General features: G+C 34.1%; 1 protein-coding gene across 9 annotated transcripts in view; it reads right to left on the bottom strand.

Annotated features, from left to right (window-relative positions):
• The window catches only part of RICTOR (RPTOR independent companion of MTOR complex 2), a 123,227-nt gene that overhangs the window by 30,057 nt on the left and 68,191 nt on the right, over nucleotides 1-24,979 (bottom strand). For all 9 annotated transcript variants that reach the window (XM_053201333.1, XM_027075654.2, XM_027075642.2 and 6 more), the window contains 14 exons: nucleotides 23,947-24,073; nucleotides 19,155-19,324; nucleotides 14,514-14,581; nucleotides 11,124-11,191; nucleotides 10,028-10,110; nucleotides 8,567-8,654; nucleotides 7,954-8,044; nucleotides 7,780-7,846; nucleotides 7,554-7,634; nucleotides 5,012-5,112; nucleotides 2,425-2,590; nucleotides 2,017-2,118; nucleotides 1,844-1,890; nucleotides 277-412 (listed from right to left, as the gene is read on the bottom strand). In XM_053201333.1, coding sequence (XP_053057308.1) covers nucleotides 277-412; nucleotides 1,844-1,890; nucleotides 2,017-2,118; nucleotides 2,425-2,590; nucleotides 5,012-5,112; nucleotides 7,554-7,634; nucleotides 7,780-7,846; nucleotides 7,954-8,044; nucleotides 8,567-8,654; nucleotides 10,028-10,110; nucleotides 11,124-11,191; nucleotides 14,514-14,581; nucleotides 19,155-19,324; nucleotides 23,947-24,073 — 1,395 coding nt within the window. The remainder of the gene's footprint in view (nucleotides 1-276; nucleotides 413-1,843; nucleotides 1,891-2,016; nucleotides 2,119-2,424; nucleotides 2,591-5,011; nucleotides 5,113-7,553; nucleotides 7,635-7,779; nucleotides 7,847-7,953; nucleotides 8,045-8,566; nucleotides 8,655-10,027; nucleotides 10,111-11,123; nucleotides 11,192-14,513; nucleotides 14,582-19,154; nucleotides 19,325-23,946; nucleotides 24,074-24,979) is intronic.

Below are 24,979 nucleotides of genomic sequence, written 5' to 3'. Positions count from 1 at the left end.
GATACCAATCACTGAGTACTTCTTCATTTCACAATGCTATATGAAGATGAAGATGATATTATCTTCCACTTAACAAGGAAGAAAACAGGTTTTCTAGAAGGCACGTAACTCGTCCAAAGTCACATAACTAGCTAGTGGCAAAGTCAGGATTCAAATCTAGGTCTGGGCTCATTCTGTATGCTACTAAACACAACTTATGCATACTCAGAAATAAAAGGAAGAGGGTTAATTCAATGAAAAACATTTGCCCAGGATAATATTCAAAATGCTCATTACCTCTTCGGACTCAAGAAGAAATTCTGTAAATTGACAACCCACAACTGTGAGCTGCTTAGACTTGGCAAAATCCAGATCCAGGTTGGCATATAATTTACTGCTGGGCTTGTAGAAGTAAAGTAGTCTTCGCACAAACCTAAGACCAAAATAAAATTAGCAACAAAGTAAGAAGCCAAACAATTACTTAGTCATAGCTTATCATACAAGATTTTGAATATGTTTTGTGTTTAAACCACTATAGTAAATGGCAAGGAACAAACATATTTGGTCATTACACACACACACACACACACACACCAATAAAAAAACAAAAACCAACCAAAAAAACACCTTAGTTATCAAGAACAGTTTGTGAAATAATTTTTTGGTGAGATGCCTGAAAGATATAGTAGAGAGCAAAGATGCTAGCCGGAAAAATGCAGATATAACATAACTAGCTAGAAGATAAGGCTAGATATATATGAAGAAGCCACCTGAATATAAGCTTTCTTCTGTATTTTGTGACGATCTCTGTTCCATGACTCTATAAAATAATCTTACACTAGATAATTGTAAGCAAAATGTATCATACTACAATTCTGTCAGTTTTTCACAATTAGACAAAAGGTCAAGCATAAAAGTTGCAGGTAAAATTCAGGCAACTTAATTTATAAAGCAATGAATACAATTAGTGATCTTTCAGCTTTATAACTTTCAACATTATGGTCTAAGCTTCCATTTAACTTAGTTCAATATAATTTCATGCACTACAATTCAGTCCAATAAAGGTGCCAAACTCAGGATTTGGAGAAACAAAGTTGAATGAGACTTCATCTTTGTTCTCAAGCAGTATGAGAAGTTAGTGCTATGCTTCTTTATTCCAGTGTAAATTTATATGTTTCATATATATTCCACATATAGATATTAAGTTAAGCATTATGAGTAGATGAATACAACCAAATAATAATTAAGGACATGAACTTTTCAAAAACATGAAGGCCATTTTATTAAATGAGATCAGTACTGGTGGTTGATTAGTCTAAACTCAGGATAACACAAATGCACAGGGTACTAGAGAGCAGCACAAAGCTTAAGTACTGCATATGCCACGAACATTAGCTTGTTTTATAAAAAGTGTGGAGAGCATCAACTTGGTTAAGGGGAATGTAAAAAGGAGGACATATGAATAACCCTCCAAAGCCAGATGCAAATGCACGTAGCAGCAGAACAGTAAAAATGGCCATCATTTTGAGAGGGAAACACTACGTCCTTATTATGTCATCCTCACACATTAGGGTTAAGATTACCATATGGTTGATATTACCCCAATCTGAGAAACTTTTATCTGAAGTACATCAAGTGTTCTAAAACTAAAACCAAAATATAAATAACTAGAAAAAGAATTAGCTGATGATTTTGGGTTATAAGACTAAAACTCAAAAATGTATACATGTACCTACTAAATACCAACCACTAAAATGTATGTATGTATCTTTAAAATACCAATTATTACTTTTCATGGGTATTAGGCATAATATAATTCAAATCTAAGTTCTTTTGATTTAAATGCAAAACAGTTGTTACATACCTGTGCAACTGTTCATCTTTATAGTTTCTTAGATTTACATTTGGCCACTAGAAAAACATAATATGTTATATCATATATGTATTTATCAATTCCCAAACATTTAATTGTGATGAATTACAATGAATAATAAAATGAAGCCAATCAAGCCATGACCAAGAAGTATCCTGCCATACCTTAAGAATGGTCCCTATAAGATTCCAATTCCATTCAAGATTCTCTTTATGTTGAAGGACTTGGCTATCTCTAAGGTTCATTAAAAGAGCTTCCTCTGTATCCTAAGACCATCAGAAAGTAATAAGGAAAATTAAAGCAAATTATCTTCACATTGAGAAGACTAAGTTCAAATTTTAAAAATAAAAAGAAAGATTTTTCATTTAAGGATGAATTGTGAAGGCTTTTTAACTTTAAAAAGTTATAAAAACATAGCTCTAAACTACCTGGTCATTATAAAACTGAAATGCCATTTGAAGATCCATAAGCATGAATAAAACTGCAAACTCAAGCAAGTATATGCACATTAAAATCCATCGGCTAAAAAATTAGGAAACTAAGTTAAAACCTGCGGTATTTCATGTCAGTACCTTAAGAACAAATATATCTTTCTGGACTCGGAGATACTGATCCCGTTTCTGGTGTGTTGCAATTGCTTTCTGAATAATGTGATCTAAATGGAGGCTGTAAGGCTTAGGTCCTCGTTTCTTCATTTCATGAAAGCGTTTTAAACAGTTCAAGGCTGCACTGGCTCGCCTAATGAAAAGAAACTGAATTAGTTCTGTAGCAAAGTTAGCATTATGCTATCTATCTACTGAGAGAGAGAGAGAGAGACAGAGAGAGAGAGAGAGAGAGAGAGAGAGAGAGAGAGAGAGGGGGAGGGGTTCTTAAGCAGGCTCCATGCCCAGCGCAGAGCCCGTTGCAGGGCTCAATCCCACAGCCCTGGGATCATGACCTGAGCTGAAATCAAGAGTCAGATGCTCAACTGACTAAGCCACCCAGGTGCCCCAAAGCTAGCATAATTTTAAAGAGATCAATCTGGTAAATTACTCTAGTAAAATATATAAATTCAAGGCCAGAGATTGTTACTAAAAAGTAAATCATTTAATCAAATTTGGAACCACAAAGAAAAAAATATCAAGAACACTGCTGATTTGTATGAAGAAACACAAATTATTTAGAGCCAACTAAATATGTATTTACTAATCATTTTTCCTGTGGCGGTGGGCACTTTTTATATTATTGGTTTTAAGAACTACAAAGTCTGAAATCTAGTGTTCTCTATTTTTTTATAAAAGTTTAAAAAACTCGCTTTTCACATTTAAATCTTTAATACATCTGAAACTGATTTTTATTTATGGTATGACACTGGAATATTTCATTTCTACTCCCTGTGGATAATCGATGATTCCAGTATCAACCTGTACAGTCTCTACTTCCCCCATTGATCTACAACTGTAAATGGTATCCTTTCACATATTGTTTTTAATTCCTTGTTTGTGGTACATAAAAGCACAGTTCTCAAGAATCTGGTGGCAATCAAGTCTCAACTACAGAAGTTCTGGTAAATACAAATCAGATTTAAAATTTAAAAACCTTGAGATGTGTTCAGATTAGCAAGTATTTAGAAGTAAAGACAGCTTGCTGAGCTAAGAAAAACAAAAACAAAAGCCATTATAAGACTGTTATTACTGAAATTTTGAAGGTAAATTTGAATTCTTCATTAACTCTAAAATTCATGGCCATAATCTAACCCAGAGAGTTTAGGTCTACCAGGCTTTGGGAAATACATTTTTCCATCATGTTAACTACTAAAATAAAAACTGAAAGGGGAGCCCTGGCTGGCTCAGTCAGTACAGCATACCACTCTTGATCTCAGGGTCATGAGTTCAAACCCCACATTGGATGTAGAGATTGTTTACATTAATACATTTAACAAAGAAAAAAGTTGAAAGCTATCAGTACTAATGGAAGCCTAGAGTTAGAACTGAGACAGATGATCCCTATGGCTTTTAGGGATCTTCAGTCTACTAAGTAATAGTATATTCATAGGTAAAATTAAAATTAATAATACATTATTTATTTATAGTGAGGCCCGTATATGTACTTTTGAATTTAAAAAACTTTTTTTTTTTTTTTTTTGAGAGACAGAGAGGGTACAAATGAGCAAGGGGCAGAGAGAGAGAGAGAGAGAGAGAGAGAGAAGCAGGGCTCACCCAGGGCTTGTGTTTTACTCAAAGCAGGGCACGAGCTGACCCCGAAGCGGGGTTTGTGCTCACCCGAAGCGGGGCTCATGTGTTACCCAATGCAGGGCTCGAGCTCACCTGATGTGGGGCTCAAACTCACCAACTATGAGATCATGACCTGAGCCAAAGTCAGATGCCTAACAACTGAGCCACCCAGGCACCCAAAAGCTAACTTTGAAGAAATGTGTAACTGTTAATAAAAATTCATAGTTCTGAATAGCTAATGAACTGCATTTTACTAACGTTACCAAAAAAAGTCCAAATATATAGATTTCTCTGATAATAGGCAGAATAAAAAAAAAAAAAGGAAAAAACACCCCTGCTTAGACATAATCTTAACTAAATGAAAAGATTCCTACTAGCACTTTCCAATCAAGCTTCTTCATCTTTACCTTTTAAATTATATGTTATTATTAGCACTGAAATTCCACCAGAGCTACAGCTGTATTACCATACTCTTGGTTAAAAATTCTGTTTGTAGTATCTACTTCAGTATTAAGAGTTTAGTTTACTTCAATGCCTACAGTATGAGTTACTAAATTCCAACATTTTTAATTACACACATAAAAGAATACATTGTTTTAATATTTGTGCTTTGTTAACTTGAAATATTTTAGACATTAAAAAAAGAGCCTGAATTGCTGCTGAAAACATAAAACAGTCAAAAAAATTCTCAACCAACAATTTTAATGATGAAGTAGATGGATGTCCTTGTCCAGAAATATGCTAGAAAAACCTGATTTTACTAAGCTATAATACTTGGTAGCCTAAAATACAAATTATTAAATAATACTATTAATTTTCCTTTACCTATGAGGCTTCCCTAAAAAAACAATTAAAAAAAACCTAAAAAATTTTAAAAAGAAGAGAAGGTCATCTAAGTGGGTATTAATATCAGACACAATCTTTGCTACAGAGCTCTGATACTTACAGTCTCTTTTCCTTGGGGATATCAAAAGATGCGGCCATATTCATTAGGGTTGGCAGGCAGTGCAAATGATGGCTATGTGAATGAGGAAGAATTGTATTTGCCTAAAATGAAACATAACATTTTTTAAGAGTTGATAAGTAGAAATATTTTATTCTAGAATATCCATAGATAAAATACTAAAGGCTTTACTCATGAAATTAACTTAATGACTTTCCAGTACACTTATTTATAATTTTTTATCTTATCTACTTTCAACAAGGATGAGACAGAATAAAGATACAGACTCACATTAATAAAACTCCAAATTTTATAGATCCTATAACTTTATAATTTTTAAGCAGTAATCAATTAAATGCAATTCTTAAATGATTTAAAAGGATTACATATCAAAACTTAGATCCAGTGCTATAATTAATCCTGCTTTCTAAACAAAACCCACCACTCAATTTGCTTTCTATCAATGAAGAAAGATAATAAACAATGAACTAACACCAATATACTTAAAATGACCAGCTTTTATATTTCAAGGGAATCATAGAACCCTGGTCAGGGAGGAAAGGAACAGATGAAATTTATTTTTAAAAAATCCTTCATTTAAAAGCAACTAATTCTAGATATTGATAACCTTATAGAAAATGATATACTAAGAATTAAAATAAAAATCAGATCTGAGAAACCTGTAATATTACTTAATTCCTCCATGGATAGGCTGAATGAGAATGCAGCACACAGCTGAACAATTCCCTGATAAACAAGACAGTTCTTTTTTTTTAGTTTTATTTTTATTTTTTTAACGTTTTATTTATTTTTGAGACAGGGAGAGATAGAGCATGAACAGGGGAGGGTCAGAGAGAGGGAGACACAGAATCTGAAACAGGCTCCAGGCTCTGAGCTGTCAATACAGAGCCCGATGCGGGGCTCGAACTCACGGACTGCAATATCATGACCTGAGCCGAAGTCAGCCGCTTAACCGACTGAGCCACCCAGGCGCCCCAACAAGACAGTTCTTAAACTCTGTTTAATTCTCTTTATCTCACTCACAGAGCCCAGCTGCTATGTGGAAAAAAAAAAATACAAAACACTAGGGGTGGGGGAGGACTGAAACAACAGAAATAAAAAGTATTCTGCCAATAAGAGAAAACCATAACATAATTTTAAAAGATCTGCCACAGGGTTACTTCTTCCTTAATGAATTGAAAGTGGTTCCTTTTATTTAGCATTCTATTAACAAATAGGTGACCTAGAAACAGGAATTTCTATCTTGCAAACAATCAGTTCTCCCATTCCTTGATTTGCTGGGACTAGAGAATGGTCAGATCACTTTATTAGCTCCTTTTTTCCAGAAGTTACTGATGTCACAAAAATCAAGGCAAAAAAAAAAAAAAAAAACAAAAGATTCTCACCCTCTAAACCTCAACCCACAAGTGTGCAGAGAAAAATGTGTTCAAACAAGGGAGTTCTACTTAGAAAATTTTCACAAAGTTTTCTAAAATTGAGGCACTATTTGCAACAATGTGGATGGAACTGGAGGGTATTATGCTAAGTGAAATAAGTCAGAGAAAGAAAGATATCATATGTTTTCACTCATATGTGGAATCTGAGAAACTTGACGGAAGACCATGAGAGAAAGGAAGGGAAAAAAATTGTTACAAACAGAGAGGGAGGCAAATCATAAGAGACTCTTAAATACAGAGAACTGAGGGTTGATGGGGCGAGAGGGGAGTGTGGGGAAAATGGGTAATGGGCATGGAGGAGGGTACTTGTTAGGATGAGCACGGGTGTCGAACGTAAGCGATGAATCATGGGAATCTACTCCCAAAGCTAAGAGCACACTGTATATGCTGCATGTTAGGCTAACTCGACACAAGAAATATTTTAAAAATATAATGAATAAAATTCAGGCACTGATTGCCATATTATTTCTACTGCTACCTGATAAAAATATCTAGTTTTGTAATTTCTTGCTTATTAGGCAGAATATCTTTCTGAGATACATTGAGATTTATAGGACTCAAAATGTCAGTATCAAAAGTGAGTATAAAAATCAATATTCAGTACTTATTAAAATTTTTTTTAATTTTTAATGTTTTTTATTTATTTTTGAGACAGAGACAGAACATGAGCAGGGGAGGGGCAGAAAGAGAGGGAGACACAGAATCTGAAATAGGCTCCAGGCTCCAAGCTGTCAGCACAGAGCACGATGCGGGGCTCAAAGTCACAGACTGAGATCATGACCTGAGCCGAAGTCGGATGCTCAACAGACTGAGCCACCCAGGCGTCCCAATATTCAGTACTTTTTAATTTTTACATTTGTTCCATTTATAAAACTAGCCTATACATAAATACACACACACACACACACACACACACACACACACACACGTATAGATAAATACAAGGCATCAAGGCTCTTTGCAATGTAGAGACAAATAAAAAATGAACTTTACTTTTTGAGGTACTACAAAGTAACATTATTAAAATAACCTTTTTATAAATTAAAACAGTAAATGGTATGAAACATAATCAGGAGTTGTGAACTTACCATATGGAGAAGCTCTCCTAAGAGGATGGTAGCTCTAACTGAGATATGGTCATCACTGTTTGTTATCACTTCAACCAAGCCCTTTGAAAATAAGAAAGAAAATATTATAGTTGCAAAATAGTATCTAGGAAGAAATGTATGCATCATATATGCCTGTTGCTCTGAAAGAACTCTGTCAGAGAAAATTTTAAAAAATAAAATAAAGTTAAGGTTTATTAAGTCTTGCCTCTAGAAGTCCATTACGAATAAATGCAGAGAGTATCAGCGCCAAGTAATTATCCATGAGGTCTGGCCTAGAAATAAACACAGCACAGAAACAGTTTAAATACTGTTCAATATATTACATAATTGAACATAAAAACAGTAACTAATAAATTTGAACTATTTCTCAAAATTCTACCTGGATCTGGCACGATGAGGAAGAATAGTTTTTGCCTCGGCTGCTACAAAGCCATCTGAAAGCCTCCAACTGTCTTGGAATCTGCCTGGATCTAAATAGTTAAAACCAGGTGGTTAGAAAAAAATGAAAAAAATCACTAAAACATATCAGTTAACCATCAGCTAGTCAGGCTATAAATAATGTTTTAAAATGTTAGTTAAATAAATAGACTGAAAAGGCATACAGAAAAAACTGATTTCTTGATGTACACAGATCTAAACTTCTTTCATTTTGGGACTTAGGAGTCATTTGGCTAAAACGAAATGAGAATGAGATAATCTAATCTGAGAATTACATCAGTTTCTTATCTCCTCTCTTCCTTTCAAATTTGTCCATCTTTCTATTAATTTCACTGTTCATATGCAACAGCTAGGGTCATGAGAAAAAATTTTTAATTTATTTTTAGAAATTTATTGGACATTTTATTTTCATATCAATTCCATGATGATGCAATAAGAAGAGGATATTTAATATTTAGTTCACTATTTTGCTTTTAAAGGACTCTGACTCTATCAGATAAACCATTTAAAAAATTACAATATAGGAACAGATACAAATGTACTTCGATACTTACCTACACTAAGCAGTGCTTCTATGAATTCTTCAGTCACAACAGGTAGAGGAAGACGAAATATATCATAGAGTACTTCAAGCAGACCTCGCTACAAGTGCAAATAAATACAGTCCATTTATTTTTATGGAATGAATCATTTAAATTAAGAAACTAAAAAATTGAAAAAAGATTTTTTTAAATGTCCTATTCACAGAATAAAATACTGATAAAGACAAAACTACTGTATGTTAGAAAATTACCATATCAGGCCTATCTTACACAAGAGATAACTACAGCATGCTTACTATATACACGATTTAATCTTTCCAATAAATCTTTTATTATCCCCATTGTAGTAGATATGGAGAAATAGATTTACAGGTTAAAAGTAATTTGCCCAAGGTCATGGAGCTATCAATACTAAAATCAGGAGTCAAATCTGAGTTGGCCAGACTCCCAAAACCATGTTCTTTCACCATCTGCTAAGTAAGCAGTCAAGTGAATTGCCCTAATCTTTAGCTCCCTGCTTATAGGTCTTTCCATCTACAATCACATCTTTCCACTTCCGTTCTAAATGCTTTTCACTTCACATTAAGCAAGGCACCATTGGCTAATATTTTCTAGTATTTTTAAACTCCAGGTTTGGTTCAAACAAAGAAAAACAAGAAAAGGGCAAATTTATTCTTTTGAACACAATTAAAACAAAAACATTTAAGTGGAGAAGGAAGAACCACCAAAGAATTTTTTTCCTCCAATTTCAATTTGTTTCAGCTGTTTAATATAAATTGTTATGCATTAATAATTTAGGAATATATCTAATAAGCATATAAATATTAAACTAATTTTAATCAAAACCGCCACTCATACATATTATGAAAACACAAGTTAGAAGGCATAAAAAACATAAATACTGTATTTAGTTTTTACTAAATATATTTCTGTACTGCTTGAACCTTTTATGAGAATGCCCTTCCACATTGTTTGCATTTTTTAATGAATAAAGTACAATTGATTTCATATTTTAATCCAGTTTTTAATACAGCCACAGTTCCTAACAACATCAGTATTTCAAATTTTTCACATTATCCTTAGGGTTCAACTAAGCAGTATACATTTATTCATGTATTTGTTTAAAAAAATTTTTTAAATGTTTATTCATTTTTGGAGAGAGAGACAGAGCATTAACAGGGGAGGGGCAGAGACACAGAGGGAGACATAGAATCTGAAGCAGGCTCCAGGCTCCGAGCTGTCAGCACAAAGCCCAACACGGGTTAGAACTCAAGAACCATGAGATCATGACCTGAGCTGAAGTTGGACATTTAACTGAGCCACCCAGGGACCCCTATTCATGTGCTTTTTTAAATGACCTATGATATAGAATAAGGAAAAGGCAACACCTGAAATAGATTTTTTTTTTTTTTAACAAATAATCTCCTCTGTTAAAAGTCTAGGAATAAAACAATTAGAGTAACTTTTACCTACCCTTATTTCCATATTTGGTATACAAAGTACTCCAATTAGAGACTGGATCCCAGAGTTTCCAGGTTTGCATAAATTAATAATACCTACAAAGGATAAAAAGGGAAATTACGGATTTAAATTTCAAAAAAAATCTATAGTATTCATAATATAAAATCTGCAGTATCTTTCCAAATAATTTCCAAAACTGTGCTATTATTTGGTTATCAGAAGTAACATTTCCCTGTTGACTAGAGATTATTAGTAACTTTATCATTTAAATTCCTTCTTCTATTTGTTTCATACCCAAAAATGTTCATGAATCTGTCTACTACTCCTGTTTACTGATGACTGGTTTTCAGAAAGTAATACCAGAGAGAGTAAGACAACGTTCTGTCTTTCTTATATAATACCTTCTTAACCTAAAGTGGAGTGAAAAACTTGCTTGGCTTTTGTCTTTTAAAAGTTTAATTCTAAAATTTATTGAATGCACAAAAGGCTGTACCTGACAAACTTCAATTAATCTTTATAGATCAAAGTTTTAAGTGAAATAATTAAATCAAACAATTTTAAGCACATTATTATGTCACAAAGGAAGTTATGTGAAGAGCCAATAAACACGGACAAAATATTCAATATTCAGTCATTGGGGAAATCCAAATAACATTCCCAATGAGATACCACTATACACCCATCAGAACGGCTAAAATTAAAGACAACACAAAATGCTGGCAAGGATGCAGAGCAACTGGAACTCTCATACACTGACGATGGGGGTACAAAATGGTGTAAGTATGCTGAGAAAAAGTCTGTCAGTTTCTTACAAAAAAAACTAAACATGCATCCACATTGTGACCCAGAAATTCTGTTTGGGTATTTACCCAGAACAAATGAAAGCTCATGTCCACAGAAAGACTTTTTAATTGCTCTGGTAATCATTAGCACACTGACTTACAAATAGACCATTTTAATAATTTTGTACAAATCCCTCTGACTCTAATAATAATGTATAAAGTTAAGACTAGGTTAACATCTAAATCAGATGATGCAATAGTAATTTAACATATGAAAAAATAATCAAGTTTTTCTTACTGGATGTTAAAGCAGCAGAGTAACTTACCTGCCCATGACCGGAATGTTGCTATGATTCCCATTTTACTGGCTAGAAACCTCGCTTCTCTGTCTTCTCTGTTTGAAAGTGGAGCAGAGACCCAGGAAATTAAATGTTAAAATAAAAAAGTGTGATTTTTTTCTACTGTATCAGAAAAAAAACCTATCATTAACATTTAAATGTTCACATAGGAAATAACACGTTAAAAAAAAGAAGATCTACCTCAAAGAAAATTACCCAATTATATACTGACTCCCACCCCAATTTAAAATTCCCAACATATTGGTTTAAAATAAGTTATAAATTCCACTTTTTAATTTAGTTCGACTTTTTCTACTCTTTCTGAAAACTATTCTTAGATACCTCATTAACACCTTTAATTGAGCACTAGAGGGGTGCCTGGGTGGCTCAGTCAGTTAAGCGTCCGACTTCGGCTCAGATCATGATCTTGCGGTTTGTGAGTTCAAGCCCGCGTCGGGCTCTGTGCTGAGAGCTCAGAGCCTGGAGCCTGCTTCAGATTCCGTGTTTTCCTCTCCCTCTGCCCCTCCCCTGATCACACTCTGTCTCTCTCTGTCTCTCAATAATAAACGTTAAAAAAAAAAAAAAAAATTTGAGCAATAGAAGCAGCAACACCCTATTTAATAAGTATCTCTGTCACAAGGCTTAGCAAAGAAAATTACCTTTTACTTTTGCCACATGCAATCCTTTAAGTATTTATTTATTTAACCTCTACTCCTAACTTGGGGCTTGAACTCAAGACCCCAAGATCAAGAATCACATGATCTTCCGATGGAGCCAGCCAGGTGCCCCAACGTGTATTCTCTTTACTTGAAACTTCTTGTCCAAATTTATTTGAACATTTCTAACAAGTAAGCCCAACAACCCATATATGCACTGATATTAAAAAACTAGATATTAATATCAACAGCTGCTTTCTTCTCTTAAAATTGTGTATCCAAACTGTCTCACTTGTTCTTTCCCATACAATAGTTCATGACCACTAATTAAACAATATAACTATTTACATTCATTATATATTTTCCATGTATGGCTTATGGCCAGTTTCAATACTTAATAGCAATCTTACACTATGCCACCTCAACCCCACCTCTATTCTATGTCTGTTTTTTTCTGTGCTATCTTTTTTCTTTCCTAATAAAATCCTTAAACAGGTCTGAGAATACAGAAATTGAGAACTTAGAAAGCAAAAACAGATGGGATTAAAAAAAAGACAGAAAATCAAGTTAAAAGAATGGTGAGTAATCAGAGTCTACAAAAAAGGAATGAAACACTTAACAATAAACACAAACAAGCCACCCTAAGCTTGGCAGCATCAAATAAATGAGAATGCAACAGAAACTGAAATGAGGAGATGAGGTGGTGAAAGAAATGAGAACTGGACAACTATGGGATAAAGCTTCTGGTGCTCCTTCTCTTAAAAATGTTAGTGACAAGGGAGCCTGGATGGCTTTGGTGGTTAAGTGTCTGACTCTTGGTTTCAGCTTAGGTCATGATCTCAGGGTTCCTGAGTTTGAGCTCAGTGTCAGGCTTAGCTAGGAGTGCAGACCCTGCTTGGGATCCTCTGTCTCTCTAGGGGATCTTTGTCTTGGGATCTCTGTCTCTTGAGAAGAAGAGAGAGAGAGAGGGAGAGCGAGCGAGAGAGGGGCCCTGCTCATGCATTCTCTCTCAACAAACAAACAAACAAACAAACATTTAAAAAAATGTGAATGACACACCTATAGTGACTGCCTGGTAATCCATTCTCTAACATATTCAATAAATTTGTAGCATTTTTAAAAAAAAATCACTCATTTCCTTGTTTCCTGGCCATAATGTACCTATACTCTAGGAAATACCCATACTCTAGGAACTTAATGAATATGTAGAAACAAACAGGAAGGAAGGATTTTGGTGGAATGTACTTTTCCCTCTCCAACTCTAAAAAAATACCCAGGCTCATCTCTCATTCATCCTGGTAGACAGAACTCTAAAAACGTCCTCCAACCCCTGAAGATTCTATGCCTTAATCCCTCGACACTGTGAATATGGTATCACTGCCACGTTGTGACTAATTTATGTTATACAGCCTGGCAGATCATCTGGTAGGCTTGATCTAATTGGGGAGCTTTCACCAGCTGGTGGTAGAAGAGAAAGTCAGAGAGATTCAAAGTAAAGGGTTCCAGGAATTTTTTTCTGTTTGAAGACAGAGGGAGCCATGTGCCAAAGAAAGAGAGTGGCTTCCAGAAGCTGAGAGTAGGCCCAGCTGACAGCAAGGAAACCGAGAACTCAGTTTTACAATAGCAAGGAAGTAAATTCTGCCAACAACCTGAATGAGCTTGGAAATGGATTTTTCATCAGAATCCCCAGATAAGAGTTGTGCAGACTTATGACCTACTGAGCTATGAGTTAATAAACTGATGTTATTTTAAGCTGTTACATTCATAGTAATCTGTCATGTAGCAATAGAAAGTGTATTTCTCCCATCAAGAAGGACAATGCTAAGTATCATAAGGAAAAGCCAAGAAAAGGGCTAAAAGAATCCCAATCCATAAGGAGTAAGGTTTGAGAAGTCTTAGAGAACATCTTTTTTGATTTCTTAGCTCAGATCATGAAATGTTAGGGTGTGATGAGTCCACAGGGATAGAAGTGATTACAGATCTGAAACCACTATTTCATAAAAATGAAAAAAAAATCTCCGTTTCGTAATATTCTAAAACTTAAGAATTTTAAGTTGTATACTATCAAGTAAGTGCTTATTTATGTCTGCAATCCAACAATTCTACTAGAAAAACACTTCATAATATATTTATTGTAATTATGCCCTCTGCAAAATCTTCACAGATAATACATTAATACATTGATAATACACTGATTCCCTGAATCAATTTACAGTTATCTCAGAATACCTAGTGAACATGTGCTTTTCTCTCCAAAAAAAACTCTGAAAATTACCCTATTTCTAGAAAACAACCTTTTCTCTCTCTCCTTTTATTTCCTTACTAACTTTACTTTCAAAATTCTACAGAGTATATCTTTCTGCTTACTCAGTTTGTTAGGATAGCTCTTCATTCTATTCCCTTTCGTTTTTCATTCTTTTAGTCTCTCAATGCAATTATGCTAAAAATACATACAAGAGAAAAACAAAGATCTAGGTTTCTACCACAGCCCATCTTATATTTTTTTCATTAAGAACTTAATTCCAAGTCTTTAAATTTCTCATAGCTTATTTTTAATTTTTTAAACCACAGTTAATTATATTATGAGAACTATAACATAACTCCATGAAACAGGAAATTTATTTAAATTTACATGTTCTGGCTCTACAAGCAATCAGGCAAATCTAAAAGCTTTAACAGCAACACACTTCCTTGTAAGTTATTAGGAACCAGTGGTACTTACTTGAGTTGTCCTTCAGCTGTATCTGGACTATGTCTGTAGTGAAAATCGGTATAGGGTGCTAAAATTCGCTAATAAAAATAAAGGAGAAAAAGAAGAAGAAAAATGGTCCTTATCATAAAATGCATTCTTCCTGTAATAAGTTAAAGTTAATTTCACTTATCTATATCTTTGATTGGGTATACTATTTGAGAGACTTATTTCTCCAAATACATCATCAAGGAATATACTTGAGTGATTTTTTTCATGTACCAATCAAATTTTTTAACTTTTAAATTGAGGTGTAACATATATATAAAACAGTGCATGAACCACAAATGTAAGGTTTGGTGTATTTTCTCAAACTAAGCACATTCCTATAACTGGCACCAGAGGAAGAAAACATTAGCATCCTTAAAGTCTCCTTATTCCTTCTTTCAACTCAGTCACTACGTACCCCCAGATTATTATCCTGACTTTTAAAACTATGACTTAGTTTTGCTTCTTTTTGAACATTATTAAGTGGTTTTATTTTATAAATTCATTCTTCTTTTCACGCTAGTATAAAAAAATCCAAGTTATTTTGGTATATTGCTCTTGTATTCAGCAATCTTGCTAAACTCACTCATTTTAAACTTTTAACCACTGTATCAGGTTTACCATCCCTCCCATTGTGCCTCCTGCATTACTGTGGTCTAATTTTTAATATTAAACAGAATTTACAATACATAAGACATTATTAAAATGACTTTTGCCAATCGGTATTCTTTTATATTTAGTCACCTCTGTGCCTTTTCTATCATGCATCATTCCTTCCAACATTTCCTTATTTGTCTTAGATCATTTTCCTTCTGAGGACTCCCCTTACTCTTTCATTCTTTGTGTGTCTCATTTTTTAAACAATAAATATTTATGATCTCATATGGTTTCTGTGAGTCGGGAATCTACTAGAGGCTTAGGTATGCAGTTATGGTTTAGGGTCCCTCACAAGACTGCAGTCAAAATACTGTCAAAACTAGAGTCACCTGAAGACTGTTTCAAGATGGTTCACTCACAATGTGCTAGTTAGTTGGCAACAGAGCTCAGCTCCTCCCACATGTACCTCTCCCCTTGGGCTGTTATAGTGTCTTCTAGACATAAGGGCAAATAATCCAAGAAAGCGTACTGTTTCTTTACATTCTCTTTGGTCTTTTCTTCATTTTTCTTAGCCTCAAACATCTGTATTTTCCCTTTGTTTTTGAAAGACATTTTCTTTGGATTAGGCTGGCGTTTCTTTCTTTGGGTATTCTAAAGATACCATTTTACCATCTCCTAGTTTCCATGATTTCTGTTGGGAATCAGCTATCAGCTATTACGTTCCTTTGAAAGTGATGTCTTTTTGTTTTTTCTTTTCCCCCTGGAGCTGCTTTCAAGATTTTTATTTATCTTGGTTTTTTAACAATCTTACCATGATGTGCATACATGTTGTTTTCTTCGTATTTCCTTATTTGGAGTTTTCTAAGCTTTGTGAACATGAAGCTTTATCACTTTTAGAAACAAAAGTTCTGGCCACTGTCTCTTTAGATATTTGCTTCTGCCCATTTTCTCTTTCTTCTCTAAAGACAAAGTTCTATCACTTTTGTTGTGTTCTGTTCATTTCCTTCTTGTCCCCACTCTGTGCTTTACCCTGGATATTTTTATTGACTTTTCCTCCAATTTACTAATAATATCTTCTTGTCCAAAATGAATTTTTCATTGAGTTCAGAATTTCAGGTATTCTATTTTTCAGTACGAGAACTTCCATTGAATTCATTTGTATATTCCAATTATCCAAATTCTCCATTATTTCATCTATTTTCTTCCTTCATTTTCCTGAACAAATTACTCATGGTTGTTTTTAAAATCTTTTCCCTCTACCTGCACTATCTGGATCACCTGTGGGCATGTTTCTCTTTTGGGTTTTTAGTCATATGGTTGTATCTTTTTGCATGACACTCAAATTAATAAGTGAATGTCAGGCATTGTGAATATTATAAAAGGTCTAAGCAATGTTATCTCAACCAGAGGTGGTTTATCCTTTCCTCTGTTAGGTAGATTAATGGGGGCTGGTGGTGATCATCTTATCCTTATCACCAACCGAGTTAAATTGAGACTACCTTGTAATTCTGAGACTAAGTATACCTTTGGTTTTCCTATGTTCCTGAAGTATGATCTTCCGGTGCTTTCAACAGAGCTTAGCCACTATTTCTCTCCTCAGCAATAAGAGACTAGGCATCTTTTCTACATATTTCCTAAGTTTTGAACTTAGATCTTTAGCTATCCACCCAGAATGGCTTCAGAATTTGGGAAGTGTCAAGAACAGGAAATCAGCTATGAAAGGTCCAATTCTGTCACCTTAGTACCACACAAATGCCAAAAGCTCTTTTGGTTTTCTGATCCGAGCAAAGGCCTACCTGGATTTTCAGCTTCTAATTATATATTAATCAATAAGTGGCCCCAAGAAAAAAAGTAGTTGCATATAACCAGTGTAAATTCACGACTTTTGGGCCTTCCAACTTTTGCCCACGGCCCCTCCTACAGGCCATCTGCAATTGCATGCACTGGGGACTGCAGCATATTCCACCATGCTTTCCTCAGGACTGGACATCACAGCCTTTGCCCTGCACAGTCTTGTTTCAGCAAATGTCTAAAGGGGTAAATCAGACGTGGTCTGAGGAATTTTCCTGTTTCTAGGCTTGTCACTCCATACCTGCATAACTGCCAAGTAAGTCTGGTCTTCTACCAGGCCCACGTCATGTTCTTAGCCATTAGCCTAGGCCCCAAATATGCAAATGCCCCAAAGGCACCTCTAGGTGCTCAGGGCAACTCTCAAAGAATCTTCCTTGTCTAGAATTTTACTGCTTACACATCTCTATACTGCTTTAAATATATGACTTTCCTAATTATTCAGCTTTTCTAGTTTCCATAACAGATGCTATGAGCTATCCCATTCTACTCTGAAGTAGGAGTTTAAAAAATACATTTTTTAAAATTTACTATAAAAAAATTACAATTAATTTACAACCCTGATAGACTATCTATTCTGATAACACTATTATATTAAATCCATACATTTTTCTGTCTGAGGCTAAAACGTATCCCAGATAGTAGAAATAAATGCCAGGGTAAATTTAAAAAGGGATTTTTAAGAGGAGGAAGATTTGGGGCTAACAATAGAGACGGTAGCAATGAAAACAGTTCTTCTGTATGCAGTGAATGGAAATCAAAGTATCAAATTAGAATCACATTTTGTAACATATAATTAATAAAAGTGAGGACAATATTCTCTTGGCACACTATATAATGATGATGAATAATATCCAGGGTAACCAATATTCGTTGAATATTTACTATGTGCTAGGTATTAAATAAAACATTTTATGTACATTAGAATCAACATATATAAAGTACCCAGAAATACTGTCTAACTCATTATAAGCATTACATGAGTGTCGGCTGGTGTTACTACCACTACTATTATTATTATAGTATTTACTGTTCACAATAAATCTTTTGAGTTGAAAACCATGACCTTCATTTTACCTAAGCAAAAATGGGCCCAAGAAAGGCTTATAACTTAGCCAAAGTCATAAATCTAATAGGTCACTGAGCAAAAAAATCAAAACCAGATCTGTATAGTACAAAGTCTATGCTCCAAATTACTATGCTATTCTGGGGAAATCTTGTTAAAGGAAAAAAGAACTAACATTTGTGGTTTTAAAGAAGTATATACAAGCAAAGACACTAGTGTACTTAAATGTCTGCCATATTCTTTTGAGGGTTTTTTTTTTCACTTAAGTCCTTGCTCATCTGCTTTACAATTACATAGGAATAATAAACAGGCCTATTATATTACCTTCCTTTACTATAATTGTCTCACCAATGCTAAAATTATAGTTTTTCTACTTGATTAAAAAAAAAACAGGCTAAACATATCAAAAGTGCTAGTTTATTCCCATTGGACTCCCATTAATAATGAACATATTTGAAATCACTTAACTAAGGAGAATATTGTACTTAAATATGTTAGTTAATTATAAAGACTGTCACTTTTATAATCTCAAATATTTCTACTACCCCTAATAAAACCAGACTACAAGATTTAAGACAACTTTCATAAAATAATTTAGACAGATACATGACAGAACAACACATCTTTTATACCTTGCATAATTTCATACCCAAATATTAAATTGTAAAGTATTTTAAAAACAAAGATTCGTACTCTATTTCTTTGAGTTGCTAACAAGTATTTCCAAGTTCAGAGAATTTTAGCATGGGTTAATAAATAAGTAGTATATAATTAGCAGGAGTTATTCACACAACGTACTAAAGTTCTTAAAAAGAAATGGTTCTCTTAAACAAATGTGTATGTAACCTGACTTGTGCTCTAATTTGATTAATAAAGTTTTCACAGATAATAAAAAAAAAAACAACTTCACTTTACATGTTGATGAAATATTCTTGAGAAGACTATTTTCAATTCAGTCCAAACTGAATGAGTTATAAAATACTGCTGGGGATAAGCCAGTCTTCATTAATTTAGGTTTGGTAATTAATGCTGTGCTGCATCTGTTAACTTAAAAATTTCAAAGTATGTACTTAAAGTCATATCTTAAAACTAGAAAAGGATATTAAAGTTCCTACCTCTAATTCTACATCAGCTCGCACATATTGTCGGGTCTTTGGATGATTAAGGAGGTGCAAAATTGTAGTAATGAGGGCCTCATTTATTCGACTTAATTGGCAATCAATCACATTTTTCAAGATGGTGTTTAGTCCACCTCGAAGGGCCACCACCTCTGGATTCTGAAGTGCTAAAATAAAAAAGAAAAACTTAATAAATTTACGTAGGAGATAAATAATAAAAAGTAATAAATCGGGGATTTTATTTTGAAACTTAATTTCCTTTCTTACTTGAAAAACTTTCTAGTCAAAGACATTTAAAACATGAATAATATATATCTAATAAGAGTCACTGACTATACCTCCCCAAACCCTGAATTTTTTTAACGTCTCTGAATTGCTTATTTTGTCCGTATTTTACTGGAATAGTTCTTCTTATATATCAATTGCAAGAAATTATTCAACCAATTTCAAACCTTTTATCTGTTTTGCAATTTAACTTCAGATTTTAAGCTCAGAAACAGCTCCCTTAAAAGATCAGGCATTTTCTGATCATGTGCATACATATGTGTGTTTTAAATGAGTTCACTGACCACCATTTCAGTTTTCAATCTGTCAGGAAATTGAGTTTTGCATTGATAGCTCAATTTTTTTCAAATGTTTAATCAATTATCCCAGCATGTTTCCCAACCTGATTTTTATCCTTCTGATATAGTAAAATTTTCTATTTACCAGAGTCTGCAACTCAATTCTTTTTCCTTTTTTCTCTCTTAATAATTTAGCTTAATAGCTTTTTAAAAAATAAATTAAAAATAAAAACCTTTCAATTCGCTTCCATTTATTGTCTCTCAAAAATGTTTACATGGTTGGATCTCTCCGGTTTATTCTAGCTTAATTTTAGAATTAGGTTTCTTCTATTTTTTCTAAATTGAGGCATAATTACATATAGTAAAATCCACAGATCTTAATGCTACAGTTCAACAAATTTTGAGTAATTTTTATTCTCGTTACCAACATCCAATCAAGATACACAAATTTCATCATCCTAGAAAGTTCCCTAACACCACCCCTTCCACTACACAGACAACCAATGTTCTCATTTCGACCCATATAGGTTAGTTGTATATTATTGAGAATCAATTGGACAAATTCAAAAGTTAAAAGTAACCCCTCCCCCCCCCCACACACAAGTCTTACATATTTCTTACTAAGTTTATTTGTTATATACAGTTTTCTTTTCTACTTTGGAAATAGTATCTTTTTCTATTATACTTACTGATTATTGCAGAAACACAAAATAAATCTATCAAATCTAAACTGTCACATGTTGCCACTGTATTGAATTACTAAAGTTCTGTTTTTCAGCTGATTGAGTTTTCCAGATATATCATCTACAAAGAGTATCTTCTTTCCAACACATAAACTTCATTTATTATTTAAACTTACTAACTTGGCTGAAAGTTTTTAGCAATACAAATTAGGATTTAACGTTTGTAGTATTTATAGAGATCCACCATTAAAAATAATACAGAACATTGGGGTGCCCGGGTGGCTCAGCTGGTTAAGCGTCAGACTTCGCTTAGGTCATGATCTCACAGCTTGTGGGTTCAAGCCCTGCATCCGTCTCTGTGCTGACAGCTCAGAGCCTGGATCCTGCTTCAGATTCTGTGTCTCTTCTTTCTACCCTTCCCCTGCTCACACGTGCGCTTGCTCTCTCACAATAAATATTAAAAGAAATTTTTTTAAAGAATATAGAATGTTGATCTGAGATAAATATTTTAGAATGTAAACAAAGGAGGCTTCTAATTATTTTACTTTATGTATGTGTATAGGTATGTGTGTGTATACGTGTATCTATGTGTATATGTATATAAAATGATAGTTTCATTAAAAAATTGGTAGGTTTCCATATTTTATTATATTTATTTATATAATATATAAATTATATATTTATATTTCATTTATATTTATACTATGTAAGAACTCTCTCTGTTCCTTGAAACAATTTTTTTAAGACAAAACTACCTGAATGAATCTTTTTGGAGGCAATTATTTCATCAAGTACTTTTATGGTTTTTGATCTATTTTCTATTTTTAGTTGACTGAAATCCATTCATTTCAAATATACATAAAAATTATCTCATAATTAAAAAGCTCCTATTTTCTTCTTCATTTGTATATTAATCTTTTGTTTCTATGTTTTTCAAACAATAGTGTGTATATGTTTGTGTACCTGTGTATGTTTCTCTTCCAATTAACAGCTTTTTTTAATGTTTATTTACTTTGAGACAGAGAGAGAGAGGGAGTGAGAGCGAGCAAGAGCACGTGCACGCAAGCAGGGAAGGGGCAGAGATAGAAAATCCCAAGCAGGCTCCGCACTGTCAGTGCAGAGCTGGGGGCAGGGCTCGGATATCACCATCCATGAGATCATGACCTGAGCCAAAATCAAGAGTCCGACACTTAATTGACTGAGCCACTCAGACGCCCCTGACATAGATTGTTTAAATAATTTTTTTCTTTAATTAAGACTCTTCATTGTTGCTTTTCTCCTGCTTACCTTAAAATTGATTTTCTTTCCTTCTTTTTCTATTTCTTGGGCTCACGTACTCATTTTCAATGCTTTTTGCTTAATTATAAAAGCATCTTACAGTAAGTTAACTCTAAGTACAGCTTTCCAAGCATCCCATACACTGACATGTCAAATTTTTATTATTTTCAAAATGTCATTAATTAGGGAGTGCCTAGGTGGCTCAGGCAGTTGAGCATCAGACTCGATTTCAGCTCAGGTCATGATCTCATGGATCAACCCTGCACTGAGCTTCGAGCTGGCAGTTGCCTGGGATTCTCTCTCTCTCTCTCTCTGCCCCTCCCCCAGTTACACACTCTCTCTTAAAATTAAAATAGACTTTTTTAAAAAAGTACTTAATTTTAAAAAAGTCCTTAATTAAATTTCTGACTGTCGTATTTTTCTTACTTTTATGTTTTTTTTAAAGAGTGTGTGTGCAAGTGGGGGAGGTGCAGAGGAAGAAAGAGAATCTTAAGCAGGCTCCACGCCCACTGTTGAGCACCCCCGAGGCTCGGCTCAACCGCACAACCGTAAGATGACCTGAACCAAAATCAAGGGTCCAACACTTAACTGACTGAGACACCCAGGGGCCCCCTGACTTTGTCTTTAAATTCACAGGTATTGTGAACGTATTTCTAAATCTTCAATAATAGGGTCTGATTCTCTTATTTAGTTTAAATTCTGTCATTAATTTATTACACCAAGAGTGAATGTTAACCTATACCAGCTCTAATTTTGGTGGGGAAAAAAATTATCTTACCATTTAAAACTGTATTTTTTGGTTTGAAGTGAGGCTGAACTTTTTTTTTTTTTCAATATATGAAATTTATTGTCAAATTGGTTTCCATACAATACCCAGTGCTCATCCCAAAAGGTGCCCTCCTCAATACCCATCACCCACCCTCCCCTCCCTCCCACCCCCCATCAACCCTCAGTTTGTTCTCAGTTTTTAAGAGTCTCTTATGCTTTGGGTCTCTCCCACTCTAACCTCTTTTTTTTTTTTTTCTCTTCCCCTCCCCCATGGGTTTCTGTTAAGTTTCTCAGGATCCACATAAGAGTGAAAACATATGGTATCTGTCTTTCTCTGTATGACTTATTTCACTTAGCATAACACTCTCCAGTTCCATCCACGTTGCTACAAAGGGCCATATTTCGTTCTTTCTCATTGCCACGTAGTACTCCATTGTGTATATAAACCACAATTTTTTTTATCCATTTATCAGTTGATGGACATTTAGGCTCTTTCCATAATTTGGCTATTGTTGAGAGTGCTGCTATGAACATTGGGGTACAAGTGCCCCTATGCATCAGTACTCCTGTATACCTTGGGTAAATTCCTAGCAGAGGCTGAACTTTTTAAATATGTTGATTAGCCATGTATTTCTTTGAGAATTATTTATTTTTGCTACTGATCTGTATATGAGTAAGTTATTTGCCAATCATGTCTGTACCATTTCTTTCTTTCTTTCTTTGTTCTAGTACTGCATGTTTTCTTGTCTCCTTACAATCAAATCTATAGCTGCTGAAATCTGTTTGATTTTTTTTGATGAAAATTCAAGACTCCTCTTCCTTACAATGATCAGATAAATATTCATCCATTTTTTTACCCCGTTTTTTCCCCCATTTAACTCTTTAATGCTTCTGCATTTAGATTCTTCTTCCTTCTTTAATGTATGATGGAGTTTGTTGTCTTAACTCACATCAAGATACAGTGTGGTTAACTAATGTCTGAGACCCAGACTTTAAAGGATTTTATTCTAATTACTGGAATTTGGACAATTCCTAAAATCCGATAAGCGAAATTTTTCATACCTTTGTATCAATGACTAAGATTTCATGTATGAAAGGCATTTGAAGAATATCTCATATTCTTATATTCTTTCTAAAACACTACATTTGTTGGGGCGCCTGGGTGGCTCAGTCGGTTAAGCGGCTGACTTCGGCTCAGGTCATGATCTCGCGGTCCCTGAGTTCGAGCCCCACGTCGGGCTCTGTGCTGACAGCTCAGGGCCTGGAGCCTGTTTCGGATTCTGTGTCTCCCTCTCTCTGACCCTCCCCCGTTCATGCTCTGTCTCTGTCTCAAAAATAAATAAACGTTAAAAAAAAAAATTAAAAAAAAAAATAATTATACACAACATTTGTATTACTTGAAGAAAATTCTGACCCAGTTCACATTTAAAAATGTTGCATTCTTATATATATACTTTCTAAAACGCCTCATTTGTATTACTTGAAGACAATTCTGACCTAGTTCACAGATAATGGCAATGCATGCTCGGACCATCCTGTCTCTTTCTTGAAGTCCGTCATTTCCAACTGCTATTAATGAGTTGGCCACAGAGCTAGGAAACAAGGAAGCATTCACAGTAATCATCTGGAACAGGGAGGAATCAGAAAAAGAAGTTATTTATTTCATAACACATGTTTAAAACCTATTATGTTCAGATTGAGGTGTTCACAACCATAGAATATTTATAAGATCCAAGCATCAATTTTAATCTTCTTCTTCATGGGTACATTTCAAAGGATTACTAGATCTAATAATTAATGCAACAGATATTAATAATCATTACTATGGAAAAATGTTGGCTTTTTTTCCCTAATAGTTCAGACTATGAATCAGTTAACTGACAGGATGTAATGTTTCTGAGATTCTAAGCTCCTGTGGAGTAGGCACTGTATTTTACACAACATTTCAGAACCCAGATGAAGGAAATCAGTGGTAAACAGTTGTCAACACACTGCTGTACTATAACATTCCTGACTCTTCCCCTCATATAATCACCACCAAGGTATGTTCCACCAATTTACCTCATTATGCATACTCTTTCTCCCACCAAACTCTAATTTGGACCCTCATTCTTTTTCACTTTACTGCCAAAGATGCCTAATAATCTCCCTGTCTCTACCCATCACTTGTTGCTATGCAAACGGCAAAGTTAGTAATCCATAATCGATCTTTAATACTTCAAGAATTATGATGCAAATAGTATGTATCTGGTGACAAAACTTTTTGGATGAATCTTACTTTAAATGAAAAGTTTAATTGGAATACTGAAAATAGATTTGGAATCTATTCCAAATTTGCAATACTGAAAATAGATGACATATTTTCAGTTTGGAAATCAGAAAGAAAATAAATTATGTAGTTAATTACTGTTTAATAAATAAAGACTATTTGGTAGATGAACTATTTCAAAATAACAGGTCCCTGGAGTGGGAATAATTAATCTGTACTAGATGTTATTGGATTTATAATCCTGTGTATCAAGGGCAAGTG

Source organism: Acinonyx jubatus, chromosome A1, assembly GCF_027475565.1.
Source record: "Acinonyx jubatus isolate Ajub_Pintada_27869175 chromosome A1, VMU_Ajub_asm_v1.0, whole genome shotgun sequence".
NCBI classification, from domain to species: Eukaryota; Metazoa; Chordata; class Mammalia; order Carnivora; family Felidae; genus Acinonyx; species Acinonyx jubatus.
This window is presented reverse-complemented; position numbering and strand designations above follow the sequence as displayed.